The sequence below is a fragment of the Phasianus colchicus genome, chromosome 1 (assembly GCF_987193195.1).
Source record: "Phasianus colchicus chromosome 1, bPhaCol1.hap1.1, whole genome shotgun sequence".
Taxonomy (NCBI): Eukaryota; Metazoa; Chordata; class Aves; order Galliformes; family Phasianidae; genus Phasianus; species Phasianus colchicus.
Window position 1 is genome coordinate 29,711,404 of NC_143436.1, and position 20,020 is coordinate 29,731,423.

At 37.5% G+C, this 20,020-nt stretch overlaps 1 protein-coding gene across 2 annotated transcripts in view; it reads left to right on the forward strand.

Annotated features, from left to right (window-relative positions):
* Positions 1 to 20,020, forward strand: part of CNTN1 (contactin 1) — a 241,168-nt gene that overhangs the window by 203,927 nt on the left and 17,221 nt on the right. Inside the window, exons 17-22 of one of the 2 annotated variants that reach the window (XM_031589583.2) lie at positions 863 to 1,012; positions 4,458 to 4,528; positions 5,605 to 5,839; positions 9,407 to 9,510; positions 17,624 to 17,810; positions 19,098 to 19,210. In XM_031589583.2, coding sequence (XP_031445443.2) covers positions 863 to 1,012; positions 4,458 to 4,528; positions 5,605 to 5,839; positions 9,407 to 9,510; positions 17,624 to 17,810; positions 19,098 to 19,210 — 860 coding nt within the window. Of the gene's footprint in view, positions 1 to 862; positions 1,013 to 4,457; positions 4,529 to 5,604; positions 5,840 to 6,656; positions 7,046 to 9,406; positions 9,511 to 17,623; positions 17,811 to 19,097; positions 19,211 to 20,020 lie in introns of those variants that run through there. The other variant, XM_031589584.2, reaches the window with a different exon arrangement.

The window sequence follows — 20,020 nt, forward strand, 5'->3', positions numbered from 1 at the left end:
ACTTGGTAGTGGAAAGCTGTGTCACTATCCAATACTATTCAATGCTTACACTGTTGTTCATGTTTTTGTGTTTTGTTTTGTTTTGTTTTTTTTGGTCAGTCATTGCCCTCATATTTTAATTCCAAACCTGCCACTTTCCCAGTGCAGGATATGTCATTTCTCATCTCCCTCTGAACCCAAGATTTTAGTTTTGACAAACATCTCTTGGCCAATGCAAGAAATGAAAATTCTCTGTCTTTCTATAGCTGTAGAGTGTTGACTATCCATGAGTTATACACACAGTGTCACGAGTTGGATAAAGTGCATCTTTTTCCACAGGACTTATATAAGAACACTTATCCTCCTTGATTCAGAACTACATTGCACGTTGTAACATGCTCACATGTAAGGTGCACCAAAATATGATCACATTTTATAAACTACTCTTTCTCAATTGATCAGTCCCAAAATTTACACCTGCCTAGCTATTGCATACATCATGAATTTTTATTATATTGTTTTTGCTTTACACATTTCTCCTCTTATTTTTCTGTAGGTAAAATGAAATTCCGCAACTCTAATATATATAACTAATAAGGTTAACTATATAATTAAATGTACTTCTTTTGCTAGTTCATAACCAATTAAAAATATATACGGGTTTATCTAAGAATCTAAGATAATGTTGTAACTTCCAAATTCACAGCCACTGCCAGGAGTACTCCTTGTAAAATATGGTATCCCTTTTGTATAACATAGTGCTCCTTCAGCTGGCTATCTGTGGTTGTAGACCAGTGGCAGTTCTGTGGATTTAAAAGCCTCTTTGTTGACAGACCTCATTGTAAAAATGGTATTTTCTGAAGCAACTTCTGATCTCTTTTAGAGCCATCGGATATTGAAGGAAACATGGAATCTGCGAGAGTGATTGATTTAATTCCATGGATGGAATATGAGTTCCGGATAATAGCAACAAACACTTTGGGAACAGGGGAACCGAGTATGCCATCACAGAGAATCAGAACTGAAGGCGCTCGTATGTAAACAAAAAATGTCATTTTTTTAAAAGTCCTTTTTATTTTCATATTTACTGTGTTTTGTCTTTTTTTTTTTTTTTAAAGGATTTTATAAGAAGCAAATTCAGAAAACTTAGTCACTAACTACTGTAGATTTTAGTAGACTGTCTACATATCTTAAAATTAAAGCAGGCAGGAAGGAAACACTGTGATAAAACCAGCAAATTTGTCTCCATTCTTGAAATAGGCATGCTGTATCTTTCAGAGACTCCCTCTACTTCTGTGATTGAGATTGGGTAAACACATGCATTTGCTTGACATTGAAATTCATGGCTTAGTAGAAAAAAAAACAGATGCATGTTTGTGACAAAAAAAGTCCTTTTGCTGTTTGGTTCATTTTTAAATAAAAGATGCATGACAAGATGTTTGTCTTACCATATAATGCTATTTATCTGTCAGGTTTGGTTTTGTGTCTTCTTATTCTGCATGAGAGATGTGACATTAATCGACATAGCAAATGCCAGTAGCAGTCTAATTGCTCTATGTTAAAATTATTGAACTATTTTAAGGATACCCTCTAGGTTCAGACAAGTCCATTTTAAAATGGATTCTTGAGAATGAGGAATTATATGTTATTATTCAAGATAATACATTCTGTTTGAACTGTACAAAGGAGATAACAGCAGTGCTTTAGGAAGTGATGTATCACTTCAAAATGGCTTTATCCAACAAGGCCTGTGTACCAGTATATCCTCCTCAATGCATATTAGCACCCGTGTGCAACCTTGAGATATTTATGATTTTTAAAAAGCCTTTGTCCCATTTTGTCCCATAGCTTGTGATTACAAAATAAAAATGCAAAACCAAAATTAAGAAATTAAATTTTGCAATTAGAGCAGATAGGTCATTGCTTTCATTAGCTAGCATTTTAAAATGCATTTGCATTGCAAATTTGAAAGCATTTGTTTATAAGGATCCACATTTGGTCCATTTAAAAACTGCATTGCTTAGGGAGAAAGAAAATACAGATTAGTTAAATTAGTCAGGGAAAGAAAATGTGCACGGAATTTTAACACTCAAAGTAAAAGAAAATCACTTCATAAAAAATTGACTAGTAATATTGTATATTTTCTAACTCAACAGCTGTATTTGAATACAGCCCAAGGGTCTAAATGAGAAATCTGGACGTGCTCCTTGTAATTCTGGGTGCCCAACAGCCATTTTTGAAATTTCAGGAAAGATGCAGAAAGACTAGGGACTGGCACGGGGCTCAGAAGAAACACTCGCAGGTGGTGACCATGGTAGTGTCCTGCAGTGTGCACTGTGCCACATTCACATTCATGAAGTTTTTTTTAGCCTCTTTATACACCTTTCATGATTGCAAATGCTCCACTATTTTAGCAGGATGTAGTGCTTTGCAAAATGCAGTCTGTTAGTCTGTTGTCCGATTTCGCGTGTACAGCACTGTTGTCATCTTTGGTGGATGCTGATAGACATTCATGGTGAAACAAAGCAGTACTTTAGTGTAGTATCTTAGGAATCAGTGAAGACTTCTTGCAATGCTGCAAGAGCTTATAAGTCAGTAACTATTTGCTGATAAACTTGTATGCCCGAGAACATTTTCTTGCAAAAACTAGAATTTTTATAAGCAGCAACAATAGCATTTGGGATGCATTATCACCCTCCAGGGTGCTACAGAACAGGACTGTGTGTGCATTTTCATCTTAAAATGAAAAAAATAATTATTTTGTGGCCTAAACAGCCCATTTCTGTACATTGCCATTATTTTTAACATCTGTTTCTATGTTAAACAGCAACAAACCATGCTACATCTCTGAAACAGCAGCAAACTGCTGCATTTCTATTGTACTGTGTGTGACAGATTATGTTCATTTAACTCTAATGTTATCAATGTCTTTTTCAGTTCTGATGTCTCTCTTCTTGTAGATAACTTTAATTTCAATAACATTTTAATTAGCATGCCAAGAGTTTGTGCTATGGAAGAGAGATTTTTTAATAAAATCTGCATTCTTCGTCAATAACACCCATATTTCACAGTGACTTCTTGAAACTCAGTTGATCAAAGGCTGATGATTCTATTTTAGTTTCAGTTTCTGTTTGGCCTCCTTCTCCACTGATTTTTTTTTTTTTTCTGGAAGGAACTGTGCACCAAATGAAGGTTCCAATTTCAAATTTATTTTTACATTTTTTTTCCTTTCTAAATACATTAATTCTTTTCTGCTTTCCTGTTTATTCCCAAGTGATCCTAATAGTAGACCTCAGCAAACATCTTATTTAAATAGAGGGAGACCACTCATGAACTATACTCTTTCTCTCCTGTGACCTTTACTGATTTGTAGGAGAAAATGCCTGATTATGTAAGAATATTTTAACACAAAGACTGTGTTCATGTCATTAGAGCATGCAGTTAGTACATGATCACCTGAGGCTCATTTAATACACAATATGTAAGCTTAACCATTATTTGCTGTTTCCAGAGACAGCAAGTAAATACAAAACCACGACAGACAATAGCAATGAAATCATCATATTTAGTGCAAATATGTCATGAATTAATTAGACAGCTCTTGCTGGGTGTTTTCTATATAACATTATAGAGAAAAATTTTGGATAAATGTCTATACTGGATTCCAGAGAGAAAATAGTTTTCAGCTGTTTATGGTAGTTAAGAAAATGTAGGTACTGACAGAGTCTTATGGAAATATAAATGTGGGGAGTTTGACAGAAATTAAATATAGGAATGACTTTTAATGAACCCTGGAGTGTGTCTTTCTTACCTTACCACTCAACTGTGCACCAGTGGGAGATTAGCAGATTTTATTGCATTGTACAGAACAGTGTGAAGTGCAATTACTAAATTACTTAAGGCCAGCTTTGGTTCTGAATATCTACCCATGCCAATCAAGAAGACATCTGCCATTCATCTGAACTAGAATAGGACTAAGAAGGAGGTGCTTCAAATGTGTACTCATGGGACTGGTGTAACACATTATGAGTAAATCCACTGAAATAGTAAAGCCATTGAATAGGAACTAATCACAGTCTGTTAACATAAATACATGTTTATTCCCTGGGTACTTGAGCCCTTGGAATATCAGCATCTGAGGAAGCATAAGAACCATATGCTGTCTTTCTGTTGAAGCCTATGAGTAGTGTTCCACTTCTAAATATTAAACTAAATATTTGTAGAGAGTATGGTTAAAAAGAAGAATGATTGATTGCTAACTATGGTTTGAACTGGCATGTTTCCTGTAGCAGTAGCTATACTTTAGTTTTGGCAAGACCACAGACTGACAGCTATTACAGACTATCATTATTTTAATTTTGTGGGCCACATGTGCTCATTGGACTTATTGGTAAGAAGAAAAGTAAATCATACTGTTGCTTTCTTTTTACTGACTGCATACTCTGTACTTATTTCTCTTGTCTCTTCTGTTTTTCTAGCTCCTAATGTGGCTCCTTCTGATGTTGGAGGAGGAGGTGGAAGCAATCGAGAGCTGACTATAACATGGATGGTAGGTATTGCACTGAGATGAAATTACGTGTATACTTCCATGGGTCTGATCTTGTTGGTCGTGAGATGCATGGAAGGTCTGTACTGTTCCAAATTCTTTAGCACAAAAGAAGATATTTCATCTCTGGGATTTACAGGATGTGAAGAAGTAATGCAGGAATTCCATTTTAAAAGGATGCCTTTGGTCAGCCTTCAGATGAGCTACTGACATTATTTTGGTTGCACTACACGTGCTGATAGTTTTGGTTAAGGCTCCATGGACAGAGGAGGAATCACTGAATGTAGAGCTTTGGTAAATGCAGGAAAAATTTTTATAGCAGATGGTTTTCTGTAATTTTATATTTTTCAGTATTCCTGGTTATAGGGCATCAAATACAGTTTCAAGAAATATATTTGGACAGATACTTTTAATGTTCATGCTGAAAGTGGAAGTCATTTTCACTTAAACTTTTGCCAGATAGTAGCTAGATAAGTAGGTAGCCTAAACCAACTAACTGGACCCTCTCATCCGTGAAAAGAGATAGGATTAATCATTCTTTGAATATGTCCTTCTCTCTTAATCAATTGCACATACAGGATTCCTTGATCACTAGCTTTACATAAATGCATCTAATTTAAACTAGACACATTTTCTCTGTGTGTATTGCAGAAATAATCTCTGCATATGCACATATACCCTGATATTTGCATAGTGCATCTGTTTCATATCCTCCTTTGCTTATTCCTTAAGAAAGAGTTTTTTTCTTAGGTCAAGCTGACAACAGTTGTGATACACAGTTATAGTTGGTTTCTTTCTGTGGGCAATAGCTTGATATGTCTTGTAGAGAATTTTGAGGAGGAATAAGATCTTAAAATGTACTAGCAGCAGGTGTGCTACTACAGATCTGCATAATGAAGGTGGTGCTTTTTTTTAAGAGGGTGGGAGCAAACAGTAGAAGCAAAGCAGATGAAAATTGAACTTTAGATCAGTATTTTTTCAGAATACATCATGATACTTTTCATATAATTTACTTTTCTTTAGTGATCCATTTGTTCGATCAGCTACAAAAATCAGTGTTTTGTCTTTTGCCTTTTTAGCCTTTGTCAAGAGAATACCACTATGGTAATAACTTTGGTTACATAGTGGCTTTCAAGCCATTTGGTGAGAAAGAATGGAGAAGAGTTACAGTTACTAATCCTGAAATTGGCCGTTATGTCCACAAGGACGAATCAATGCCTCCTTCCACCCAGTACCAAGTAAAAGTAAAAGCCTTTAACAACAAAGGGGATGGACCGTTCAGTCTCACTGCTGTTATTTATTCAGCACAAGACGGTGAGTACTAATTTTTCCAGATAATGTTTACACTGTGGATTCAAATCAGCACTACATTAGGGAGAACCAGGTCCCTAATTAGTATAGCAGCTGTCCTTCAGCAAGGAGAATGTATTTTGCTCACAAACAATTGCTGTTCATAGTCAATAACGTTGGACTCTGCTTTCTAAGCGCTGGAGGTTACCTGGTTATACTTGCAGTCTGAATGAGCAATCTGCAGAAGTGTTCAAGATTTTTCATACTTCTTAAAAGATTTAATAATTAAATTGATATATATATTATCTTCATATTTATTATCTAAAAAATTTTCATCATTGTCCAACAGTTCTGCCAGTGTGATCTTAACACGTGATTGACTTGTGTATAGGTTTTTTTATTCTTAACAGACCACACTGAAGTCTATTGTTCTAGTATTCAGCCCAAAAATTGTGAAGTAATGATAGTTCAGTTCTATTTAGTTACATTATAAAGAATGTTTAGAGTCTAATATAAATCAGCTTTGTCACATTCTTTATTATTGTTTGGATGTTAGAGATACCAAGTGAATAATTTAATGAAAACCTCTGGCATTTCACTGAAATCGTTTTCTTAATTCTTGCTGGAATTATTTCATATGCTGTGATTGTTATGATTGAAGTTTAAATGACATTTTCAAAATTAGCAGAGGAGGGTAAGCACCAGAAGTTTACCTTAAATCGGAAGAAATATATACAGTATCCTAATTGCAATATAATCACTCAAGCCTGTTTTTAGAAAAGCATAGTTTATTAATTTCTGCCAAAACCCAAAGAATTGCTCATTTTTTTTCTTTCTACAGAACAGAATCTCTTTCACAAAGTCAGCAGATCTAGATGAAAGAGCCAAGAGGAGGGCTATGATAACAAGGCCACATTCTCACACTTCCAACTCTATTCTTTATTCTGTGTACTTTATGGGAGATTTATGTTCATGATTTCCATCAGCACTAATGGGAGGTTTGCACACAAATCGCCCACACACAGAGAAAAGATAAAGTAGTCCTTTTTGTTTCATATGATAATTCAGGATTCAAGCTAGCAACACTCAGCTATATGAAGAGATTAATATTAATCCTTTAAAAAAACAAAACAAAAAACCTTAGGATATCGTCTTCAACGGCAGCAAATTATGATTGTTTTTGCAATTGTCTAAATAAGTTAATAAATTGCTATGGTATAATAAAAGCCATAACTGCCAAATAATGTTTCAGTATCCATCCTTTCTCAGAGGCCTTATCGACAGCGGACTGATAAGCTCACATGTATTTATGTTAGGATTACATTAACCATGTCAGGGATGGGGATGTGTTTGTATAGCTCTCTAAGTTCAGAGACATGGCAGAGTCTAGTAGCTCCAAAAGGTGGAAGAAAAGCAAACGTGCAGTAGTGCCAGCTTCCAGATAAATAAATCATTTCGGTGGTTACTGGTGTTATAGCATAGACTTTAGCAAAGTTCAGACACTTTGTTGGTACAAACACTTGTGAGCAAGTAATGTCAGATATAGGCATCAAATGCAGTAGAAGCCCAGTGAACCTACTTCTTTTCATAGATTTCAAACACAAGAAGCACAAAAAATGACAGATTTGTGCTGCTTTAAACCTTACCAGTTCTGCTAACAGCTGCTGTGCAAAACTGTGACTTGACTACTGAACATACGAAACACAGGAACTGCAGAACAAGTTAGAAGGAATTTTCCAGCATATGTAAAGAAAGTTAATCCAAAAAGCATTCTGTTCTCGCCTCTGAAATTGTACAAAGTCCCCTTGCTGCCTCCCATCCTTAACTTTATAAAGTTACATTTAGAAGATAATTGTGCAATGACAGCTCTTTTTTAGTAAAGAGCATTTACTGGAAGCACATTTGATTGTTTTTTTTAATTGATAGAATTACTGAATTAGAGGTCTGGAGAAAAGCAGCTGATGTCATCTTTCTGGCTCAGGAAAGACTGCAAACATTTACAGAACAGAGATGCCAAATAGGGATGTAAATTTCAAGCTCATAAATAATCATGAGCAGATGAAATACTATTTAGAATATGGTATCAGCAAAATCCCTTTCAGTTGGAAATTTTCAATCTGAAACATTCTGGGAAATTCTGTAATTAATATGAAGAAGATTTTGACACTGATTTGGAACTGGATTAGATGATCACATTTATTCCACCTGTACTTCTGTACCTCTGAATCAGCAAGAGATTTTACTATCAGAAATCACAGCTTCTCAAAGGCAGAAGAGGGATTTTAAAGTAATATGGTCATACAATATTCCATACTAATATCTACAAGCATACATACACACACATATATACATACATATACACAGTGACAGTATTTCTGTTAAGCTGTATATTTGGTAACATATCTATGTGTGTCTAGTTATAATTGTGGGCATCTTTATTAAATTTTGTTACTGGAGAACTTCCGCTTTCCCACATGTTTTAAGCCAAGTTCCATATCTGACAGCTCCATGTCATACCTTCCATTGCTAGTAGAGAGTAATGACTGCTAGCAGTGAGTGCACAGGCCTCTTGCTTATCTAAATGCCTGTCATCGTGAAAACGATTTTGCAATAATGCATCATTTTTTCAATTATACATTTACATTATTAACAGTCACTGAAAGACAATTACAAAAGGTAACTTTGCATATAAGATTATTTTGTTACCTAGGATACTTTTCATATGAGATGTAGCTGATTTTTTTCTTAACGGTGGCTGTTTTGATGCATAGTTGACTTGATGCCCAGTTAGAAGATTAAGTATATGAAAGCTTTCCTCAGCTGGTGCTGCCATGCCTGTCTGTTGCAACTTGTTTCAAAAGATTCACAAAAGGGTGCTGTTCTTAGCTTGAAAAACTTTATCTTTTGTAAACATTGCTAAGCTTATGGCTTTTGAAGTTCCTTACCTCATTTAAAATACAATGAATGGTGAAATTAACAGCTTTTTGTAATTTACCTATAGCCTTCTTAAATAAAAACGTCACATTATTATGGTCTGTATTCTAACTTGGCTGGTATCCAAAAAAAACAAAGTAAAATCAATTCTCAGACATATGCCTGATAGAAGGGTGCTCTCAGATTATTTCACACACATGTTTAAGTTTATATGTGCTCTTTAGTCAGCTCTTTAATATCTGGTCTCATCAAAACTTTGTGTCATCATGACTAAATGACATACATAGGAATATTTGTGTGTAGATATCTTAAAAAAAAAAAAAAAAAAAAAAAGATGTATATGTTTTAATCTGTCAACTGCTGTCCAATTTAGTAAATGATCACTGGATGCTTCATTCAGTTCTTTGTCAAAGCCAGTTTCTAATTTACACAGATGGAATCTCTTGAAACATAAAAATATATAATCTGAGCCAAGTAAAGAATCGTTGCTTTGTTTTTGTTCTTTTTTTATAGTCCTTTCCCATACAGATCATCACTGAATTTAAAGTTTACACAAGTAAAAACAGATTAAAGACTGATACACGATGAGTCCCTGTAGATGAGTTTAACAACAGCACCAAATGAAATTGGATATTTAACATGTGTTCTATCTTCCAGCTCCAACTGAGGTACCTACAGATGTGAGCGTGAAAGTTTTGTCATCTTCTGAAATTTCTGTTTCTTGGCATCATGTTACTGAGAAATCTGTGGAAGGATATCAGGTGAGTTTAGCTGCACGTTTTCTCATTAATTCAATTTCCACAGTTAAATGCAAGGGTAATTCCTATTGTAACATTCTAGCTCTTAGGGTTCACTTGTCTTAAGTTTGCTGTCCAGATTTCACATCCCAAGAAAGAGATTATTTTTGGTGCTCTGTACTTCCTTACTAAGACATTGGCAGGTCATCGTTATATCACGAAATAATGTTGTCTGTTTATGTTATGTAATCAGATGTGTATGTTTACCTTCTCAAAACATACTGAAATTAAGCTTAGGGTGTAATTGTCAACAGAGACATGAAATTGTAAGTAACTCATGACCCATTTAAATTATCAGCAATTATTATTATAATTCACTCACAAGTTCTGTATTAAGTGGAACATGGTGAAATACGCATATAATCCTGTAGAACAGGTACAGTGCTATTGTGCAAGGCAGTGTTTTGTTTGTGGTTTCTATCCCTCACGTGAGAAAGAGCTTCAAGGTACGTTTTTCTGGTCCAAAAGTAAGTGGTAGTAAGTGGTAAAACTGTTTATGTCCTTTTACAAAGATGATAACAGCCACAGGATGGTTGCAACTAGAAATGACCGTGTAGCTTTCCATGTGGCAGAAAATTCTTACATCATCCATGCACAGGCAGATGAACTCAGCCAGCTTACTTTGGCTGCATTCCAGAAAAGGCACTAGATTGTTAGTGCTTTGCTTTGATGTTTAAGTCATCAGCTGCTTGATGGTAGCTTCTGTGTTCCAAAATGAACAGAGGGTAACTTCATAGAATGTGTCTACGTGACTGAAATGTATGAATAAATGTTCTCTTAAATACTAGTACTTACTTCTATATTTCATTATATCAATTTATCTCTCCATGAGATACATGTAATATTTTTGGGATATTGTAGCAAGATACAGATCATAGTGAAGATCTCAGCAGGAACTAGCACAGTGTCCTGTGTAAAAGGATTGAAGGTTGCTGATTCTCCAGAATGCACACATAAAGTTATAAGCACAATTACAAGCTCAGGAAACTGAGATTTGAAATACAGGCACTAACATCATGAACCGTAACTCTTCATAGAATCATAGAATCACAGGGTTGGAAACGACCTGTAAGATCATCCAGTCCATTACCATTGCTACCACAAACTAAACCATATCTCGTAGCTAATTTACTTTAAATACTTAATATACTAAATTCTTAATTTAGTAAAACAGCACACTGGTTTGGTGTTTCATATGAGTTGTGCAACTAGAATCTAATAGAAAAGGTCATGATCAAATATGAGAGTAGGGTGGAGAGCATAGATCTGTGAGCTCAACTCTGCTAGCTGTGTAGCAGAGTTGCACTTCCAAGTTGGACTGTCTATGCAGAAAGTGAGCAAGAAGCCTTGGTGCTGGGAATAACCTGAACAGACAGTGAGCAGGTTCACACCAGGGAACTTGTAGGGATGCAGAGATACCGGTGGCAAAGGGGGCTGGAAGTGTGCTGAAAAGGTTGGGGTTGCAGTAGTGATAGAGCATGGCAATTGATGTTTAAAATTGCAATATGTGGTGGGGGAAGGACATACGGAGGGATGCTGAGGATGACTGGGGGAAGAAGATGGTGGGAGAACATTCCCATAGGCATTGTAGGTCACATTTTTATTTTGCACTATTTTTACCGAAAGCCAGCTAAGTTTCTGTCAGGGAACATCGGGGGAAAAAGACAGAATAATACAATCACCAAGGCTGGAAAAGACCTCCAAGATCATACAGTCCAACCATCCGCCTATCACCACTGTTTCCCCACTAAACCACGTCCCTTACTATAGCATCTAAACTTTTCTTGAACACATCCAGAAGTCAGTGACTCCACCACCTCCCTGGGCAGCCCATTCCATTGCCTGACCAGTCTTTTGGAGAATAAGTTTTTCCTAATGTCCAATCTTAATCTCCCCTGGTGCAACATGAGGCCATTCCCTCTTGTCCTGTCGCTAGTTATGTGGGAGAAGAGGGCAATCACATTCTCCTTTCAGACAGTTATAGAGAGCAGTAAGATCTTCCTTGAGCCTTCTCTTCTCCAATCCCAACTCCCTCAGCTGCTCCCCAAAAGACCTGTGCTCCAGACCCCTCACCAGCTTCATTGCCTTTCTCTGGATATGTTCCAGGGCCTTGATATCTTTCTTGTAGCGAGGAGCCCAAAACTGAATGCAGTACTCAAGTTGTGGCCTCTCCAGAGCTGAGTACAGGGGGAAAATCACCTCCCTGTTCCTGCTGGCCACCCTATTTCTGATATAAGCCAGGATGCCATTGGCCTTCTTGGCCAACTGAGCACATTGCTGCCTCATGTTTAGCCAAGCATTAGCCATTGCCTGCAAGTCTCTTTCTTCCACACAATCTTCCAGCCACTCTCCCCCAAGCCTATAGAATTGCCTGTGTTTTTTTTGGCCAAAGTGCAAGACCCAGCACTTGGTCTTGTTGAACTTCATCCCATTGGCCTCAGCCTAGCAATCCAGCCTGTCCAGATCTTTCTGAAGGGCCTTGCTATCCCCAGGCAGATCGACACTCCCAGCCAGCTTGGTGTCATCTGCAAACCTACTGAGGGTGCGCTCAGTGCCCTCATCCAGGTCATCAATAAAGATATTGAACAGAACAGACTCCAATAACGACCCCTAGGGAACAACAGCTGTATTTAAATCCATTCACCATCACTCTCTGAGACTGGCCATCCAGCCAGTTCTTCACCCAGCAAAGAGTGCATCAGGCCACGGGCTGCCAGCTTCTCCAGAAGACTGTGGGAAACAGCATCAAAGGCTTTGCTGAAGTCAGGATAGACTAGATCAACAGCCTTTGCCTCATCCACCAGCCAGGTAGATCAATCATAGAAGATCAGGTTGATCCATAACCTTTTCAAGCATTGAGATCAGGCTGATGGGCCTGTGTTCATTCATCAGAAAAAAAAACAGGATACAGGGAAAATATTCAATATTGTTGCAGTGGAAAAGAAGTACAGAGGATAACTGCAGTTCTGAAGAAAGGTGGAGTACCCTGGCAGTGGATGGAAAGTTCTGTTACACAGAATATACATGTACGGGATGTTGCCTTATTTTGTCAGCTGGAGCGTGATGGTTCATCCACTGATTCCTAGCAAATTACTACACTTTCACAAATCCAGCACGAATCATAGAATCATAGAATCATAGAATCATAGAATTACTCAGGTTGGAAGGGACCTCAAGGATCATCAAGTCCAACCACAGCCTAACCATAGTACCCTCTGCTAAATCATATCTCCGAGCACCACATCCAAACGGCTCTTAAACACATCCAGGGATGGTGACTCAACCACCTCCCTGGGGAGCCTAGTCCAATGTTTAACCATCCTTTCTGTAAAGAAGTGTTTCCTAACGTCCAACCTAAACTTACCTTGGCGCAACTTGAGGCCATTTCCCCTTGTCTTGTCACCTGTCACCAGTGAGGAGAGACCTACCCCGCTCTCACTGTGAGCACCTTTCAGGTACTGGAAGAGAGCAATAAGGTCTCCCCTCAGCCACCTCTTCCCCAGACTAAACAGCCCCAGCTCCCTCAGCCTCTCCTCATAGGTCTGATTTTCCAAGCCCTTCACTAGCCTCGTTGCCCTTCTCTGGACCTGCTCCAGTACCTCCATGTCCTTTCTATACTGAGGTACCCAAAACTGAACACAGTACTCGAGGTGAGACCTCACCAATGCCGAGTACAGGGGCAGGATGACTTCCCTAGTCCTGCTCACCACACCATTCCTGATACAAGCCAGGATGCCATTGGCCTTCTTGGCCACCAGGGCACACTGCTGGCTCATGGTCAGCCGACTGTCCATCAGAACACCAAGGTCCCTTTCCATCAGGCAGCATTCCAACCACACCTCCGCAAGCTTATAGGGTTACCTGGGGTTGTTGTGACCAAAATGCAGGATCTGACACTTGGCCCTATTGAAACTCATGCCGTTAACCTTGGCCCATCGATCCAATCTGTCCAGTCCCTCTGCAGTGCCCTTCTTCCCTCTGGCAGATCAACACTCTCCCAGCTTGGTGTTGTCTGCAAACTTACTGAGGTGCACTCAATCCCCTCATCAAGATCATCAATGAAGATGTTAAACAGAAGCGGCCCCAGTACTGAGCCTTGGAGGACACTGCTCATGACTGGCTGCCAACTAGATTCAATTCCATTGACCACGACTCTTTGGGCTTGGCCATCCAGCCAGCACTTCACCCAGCAGAGCATACACCCATCCAGACCGTGGGGAGCCAGCTTCTCCACGAGAATGTTATGGGGGACAGTGTCAAAGCCTTACTGAAGCCCAGGTAGACCACATCGACAGCCTGACCCTCATGCACTAAGCGGGTCACCTTGTCTTAGAATGAAATCAGGTTTGTCAGACAGGATCTACCATTCATAAACCCATACTGACTGGGCTTGATCCCCTGGTTGACCTTTAATTGGTCCATGATGATTCCCGAGATTATTCATTCCATAACCTTCCCAGACACTGAGGTGAGACTGATAGGCCTGTAGCTACCAGGATTATCTTTCCAGCCCTTTTTGAAAATGGGCGTCACATTTGCCAGTTTCCAATCCACCGAGACATCCCGAATGGAATGCTTGGATATGTACAATAAGCAGTGGTATTAAAATCTTGAATTTCTTCTCTTTTTTTGTTCTCTTTCCCTAAAGTAATCTTCTAGTTATCATGACTGGGAAGAAAAGTTTGTATCTGACGCATTAATAAGCAAATAGGCATAAATTCCTGCCCCATGGAGTTCAGTAGCATGTTCATACTGAGATCTTTTTCTCTAGAACAATAATCAGCCTCATTCTAGCAGAGAGAAGAGCAGCAAAGGGTAAGCCAGTAGGGGCGAAAAGAAAGTCCTATGCTCCTAAAGATGAGAAGTGCTATCCTCATGACTCCTGTAGGAGCTGTTTGTACAAGGCAGAAGAATAGAAGGCTCTTCAAGCTGTAGACTACCTTTCTGAAGTTGCAATACAACTTGTAGAGCAAAGGACACAGATCTATAAAATGGGCACAGATTTATAAAATTAGAATGAAAATGTCTAGAAGGTTCTGTCTGTATATGCATAAAAAAATTTTCCAATGTTTATTTTTCAATTAGTGCTTAGCTGTAACACTTGTTGAGAAAGTCCCTCATTCATCAAAACACTTTCTCAGTTTCACGTTGGTCTTTATTATTACCTGACAATGGCATAACTGACCTAAATGCTAGAGTTTAAGAGGTGAGAGTATTCTGAGTTATGTATCTGGAGGTATTTCACATGTGACATGATGTTTTTCACACTAGAAGGAGTCAGTTTTCTTGACACTAATGCATACTGTCAGAATGACTACCATCACAATGATGAGTGTGAGCTGATACATTTTGCCATTATAGTGGAGTGTCCTCAGCTCACACTTAAAGCAGAGATAAAGTAAGAAAACTATCTTCATCCATAGAGAGAATTTAAGATTTATGAATTATTGCAGTATCCTGCTAAAAGCTCTTTGGTGCATGCAATACCACAGACACTATATGATTCCTTCTGCTTCTATGAAACAGATGTTTATTTTATTAAAAACATTTATCTCCGTTCATTGCTATTGTTCCTCTCACTGAAATAAGTCATTAGAATTTTGTTATTATGAGTAAAATGTCTCTTTTCTGTCCCTCCTATGTAAAGCTTCCATGCTATGAAAGATGTTTCATGACAGTAACAAAAATCTTCAAATGTATTTCAGTATATTAAAATTTGAATTAAAAGAGGGAAAAAGTAAGATAGTGGGTTTTTTCCCCTAATTTTGAATACGGGCAACTGCACTAATTCATAATGGCAAAGGCATTCTCTTCCCACCGATCACTGTGTGAACCCTTTGTTGGTTTTGGCTTAATTCCTTCAACAGCCTCTAGAGTTGGAGTTAAATATTCTCCTCTGTCCTCTAATGATCCATAGGCTACCCTAGCAAGGTAAATGCAGAGCACTGGGAAAAAAATTGATTGATATTCATGCCCATGCTCTGAAATAAAAAAAAGAAAGCAAAGTGGGAAAATGTGGATTCTTGTAGCAATGGGACACAGCATTCTGGATACCACTTCCAGAGAGGCAAGAGAGTGAAAGGAAAATTCCTGAGTATTTCAAAAGACTTTTAAAGTATTTAAATAATATGTGAGAAGAGAAACACAGGAATAAAGAAGACAGTACTTTTTCTTAGCTCTCAAGGGAGTTGTCTTATTTCTAATTTTACAAGAGTAGCTACAACGATCCAACTATAGAGATATGACTCACATGGTAGGAGTAGTTAGATCCACAACATTTCAGCCAAGAGCAATAGTATTTGGGATTTAGATTTAGTTTAATTTTTAAATTATATTATTTTTACCTGAAATGTAATATGCTGTCAGTGTAATTTACATTTTCATTCACTGTTCTCACTTGTCTTGTTTGATGCTGTACATTACTTATTATATTATGCCTGTAATATTTCTGTAGTGTAAGTGAACAGTAAAAATGTAGAAAATTTTACAAGTCCAAGGTATTCAAAAGCTTCCATTACATGTCTAATGTTTAACAAAAGCTTCTCATATAAGGTGTTTGCCATCTTTTCGTGAAGCAGATAATTGGCAGTAGAACATGCTAAAAAATGAATGAATAAGTCTTCAGCGACTACTTGATATCTACAATAAAGCTGCTCTTCATAGTTAATACATTTTTGACTGTCTAGAACTTCATAGATATCTCTTTGCTACAGCTAGAAACTTGCTTGGCCTTTGGGACAGAGATAGACCTTATGTCCTCCAGTACAAAATCTCTCATGATTTAATCATAGTTAACAGCTAATGGCACACCACTGGTTGCCTTCAACAAAAGAGTTTATCTACAACAGTCTGTTAATTAAATCATATCAAACCAATTCTGATTTGAAGAGTGTAGTAAATGCCAGCTGAAATGTTAAGATCTCCTACCAATTTGAAACTGTTCACAAAACAGAGGTTACCAGCATTCTGGAGAAGCTTGTGGAATTGATTGGGCATATATTTCTCATTCATCTCAGGGCAAAGGCTGTCCACTCAGATATCGTTAAGATGCTCCTACAGTTCTTGAAAAATTACTTTTAATCAAGGGGAAAAAAAAAAATTACATAATATGTGATAAAAACATTTAAGTCTAAGGGCCAATAGAAGAAGAGCTGGTGAGCAAGTAGCTCATGGAAAAGTAGACAAGAAATAGATATCAGTTCAGATCTCATTATTTTTGAAGCCAGTCATTTTGATAATGATTTGTAAATCTTTTTAACCATAAAAAGAAACAAAAAATGTCATAGTTGTGCATCTAGGACTGTGTTCAAGAATGTCAAGGAGATTGTATGGTCTAGTTCATTTTTCTAAGAAATGTGTAATGAATTGAAGTAAAATGAACAATTTCATAAAAAAACTGTCAGATTTTCTCTGTACAGTTAATTGACTTTGTATTTTAAGATAGATCTACATTGATGCTTTCTCTCTATTTTAAGCATTTAAAGGTTCTTTCTCAACTACATTGACAAATGTCACATTGTACTCTGAAATCACATTGAATTTAACCAGAGGACTTCAGAAAATGCTTATATACACACATCTAGATACACAGACACAAGATGTCTGAATTCTTCTCATTTCTCTAGAAAAAAGTACAAAGGGAATTGATTTATTAGAGAGTTTACACACACTATTGTGAAATCAATAGCAGACCGTAGTCTACCATCTAGTGTAGCAGAAAAATATCAAAGTTCTGAGTAAAATGCTCAGCATCAAAACAGCAAGAAAATAGCCTCATTTGGCCAAAGGCATTATTCATTTCCCAGACTTTTAATATACTTTTAAAATAGCTGAGAACAAATTAATCCACTCTGAGAAAAATTGTCATAATACAATCTGACTTAGTTTCTGTTTCTTTACATTTATAGACAACTTAGTTAAAATGTTCACCTGGAGAACGAGTTCCATGCAATTGCTGTTAAATGTCTTCTAGCTCACTTAACATCCAGAGTATGTAGTAACAAAATGTATACATCAGATTTTATAAACTTTCTTTATAACAAAGTATGTTAAATTTAATTATTCAATTTGCTTACAGATTCGTTACTGGGCTGCTCATGATAAAGAAGCAGCTGCACAGAGGGTACAAGTAAGCAATCAAGAGTATTCAACCAAACTGGAAAACTTGAAGCCTAATACACGCTACCACATAGATGTGTCTGCCTTCAATAGTGCAGGCTATGGACCTCCCAGTAGAACCGTTGACATTATTACCAGGAAAGCACGTAAGTAAATTGAGCATTGGGTTATTTATAATGTTCTGTACGTCATTATTGCATGTTGTATCACACCTATCATTTCTTCAAGCTTGGCTTCTCATTTGTGTATCAGACATTCTCCCTTCATGCAGTGTTGATTCTCTGTACAAAAAAATTCAACTAAGGCTCTCTTTCCTTCCTTTTGTTTCCATGTATCTTACCAAAGCCAGTAAGGAGATGCATGTTTTACACATACAGATTAATTACGGGTGGAAAGGACTCAGAAGTCCCTACATCCTTTCAGAGCAAGGTCAGCTGCAAGCTCAGACCAGGATGCTCAAGGTTGGGTCTTGTGGGGATGGAGACCCTCCCTGCAAACCCTGTTCTACTGCCTAACTTTTTCCTAGCATCTAGTCTGAGCCTCTTATAGTCAAATGTGTGTTTTTTGTCACTCATCCCTCCTGCCATGCACCACTTTAGAGAACCTGGCTCAATCTTGTTGATAAATGCAGACAGGCTGCTCATAAGTTGCTCCAAAGAAAGCAACCTCTTCCTGAGAATGAACAAGCCTGTCTCTCTCACCTTCTTTCAAAGGGCAGTTACTCCAGCTTCCTACAAGGTCAGTGGCCCTGTGTTAAGCTCACTGCACGTTATCAGTGTCTTTCTTGTACTGGGGGGATCCAAAGCAGGACATGATATTCCAGGTCTCTCTGAACATTCTTAGAAATGTTCAATTAAGAAATATATCTTGTGTATTTATAACACTGTGCACTAAAAATGTGTACAGCTAGTTTGAGGATTTCTGTCAGTAAATACTGTACTGGGCAACTTGGATCTGCAGGGTTGTGCTGAGTAATAATACATTTTATACACTTATAGTGTGAAATATGATTAACAGCTTCTGTGGCAGGGTGATTTGATTAACTGAGTTAAATGCTTTAGAATTGCCTTTAAATGCTTAATTAAATGTTAAATTTCAATGAATAAATATGACTTAAGCCACATTTCAGGGAGGTTCTGAACATATTTGCATGCCAGCAAACACACATGGTCAGCAGCATAGTAAAGGGTCATTTTGGCCACATCCATTCTGACAGCACAGAAGGACAAACCCACAAAGCAGGCACTGCACAAGCCATACAAGATTGCCTGGCCAAAGCTGCAGCACTTAGTTCAAAGAAGAAAATTGCATACCTATATGAAGATCAGATATAATTTCCCTTTTTACATTTCTACATATCCATGAAGATTTCACTGAAGGTTTATGAAATAAGTCTCGGTTCTTTGCACAGTAATGCATGTGTTGCTTTTCAGCTCCAAGCCAACGTCCAAGAATCATCAGTTCTGTAAGATCTGGTTCAAGGTACATCATCACCTGGGATCATGTGAAGGCAATGTCAAATGAGTCTGCAGTTGAAGGATACAAAGTATGACCTGTGAAAATAATTTTTATCTATGCGTATTCTACATGAGCTGCATTTTATAAACAGGAATGGATTTTGGAACCTAAATGAGCTTGAACGTAATTGCATGCTAAAGATGAAGGTGTCAGGCTCAGAGATCTCAAACATCTAGTAGACACAGAGCAGAGCTGATGGGCTTAGTCAATATGATGAGAAAACAGTGTGGGTAGTCACCCATATTATGGTAACGTTTAGATCTGCTCTGACTGTAGCAACCTGATATTAAATATGATTAAATTTAGTCTATAGGCTAAACTGAATATTAACTTTGTTAATAGTTTCTCCTTTTACCAGCTGCATTGTTTCAGCTTTCTCTCCTATCTCCATGGAAGCTACAGTTGCAGAACTGAACACAAGTTCTTTCAGTTAAAGAAGAACATAAGTTCTTTACAGTCAGGGAAGGCAGAGGACATGAACTATCATCTAGTCTTGACAGATGCAATCACTGTGTAACTAGAGCAAGTGTGTATACTAACCATAGAGTGTATAAAAAGCTTCAGAAATTATTTTGTGTTTAAGTTTGCTGCTTGCTTGGTGGTAGGAAACTTAGTATTATTTGCCACACGTACAGCTTTTCCTTGAGGAGTTGAATTAATTCCTGGGAATTGGTGTAAATATTTTCCAGAGATAATTCAAGAGAAAGTGGAGATCTTTTCTAAAGGTCCCACAGGACATACACTGTCATATTTGCAATAGTTTAACAGTACTGAAATTTAATAATAAAATTAATAATGGTTTAATTTATGAAAATGGTAATCAATCTTATGTCAGAAA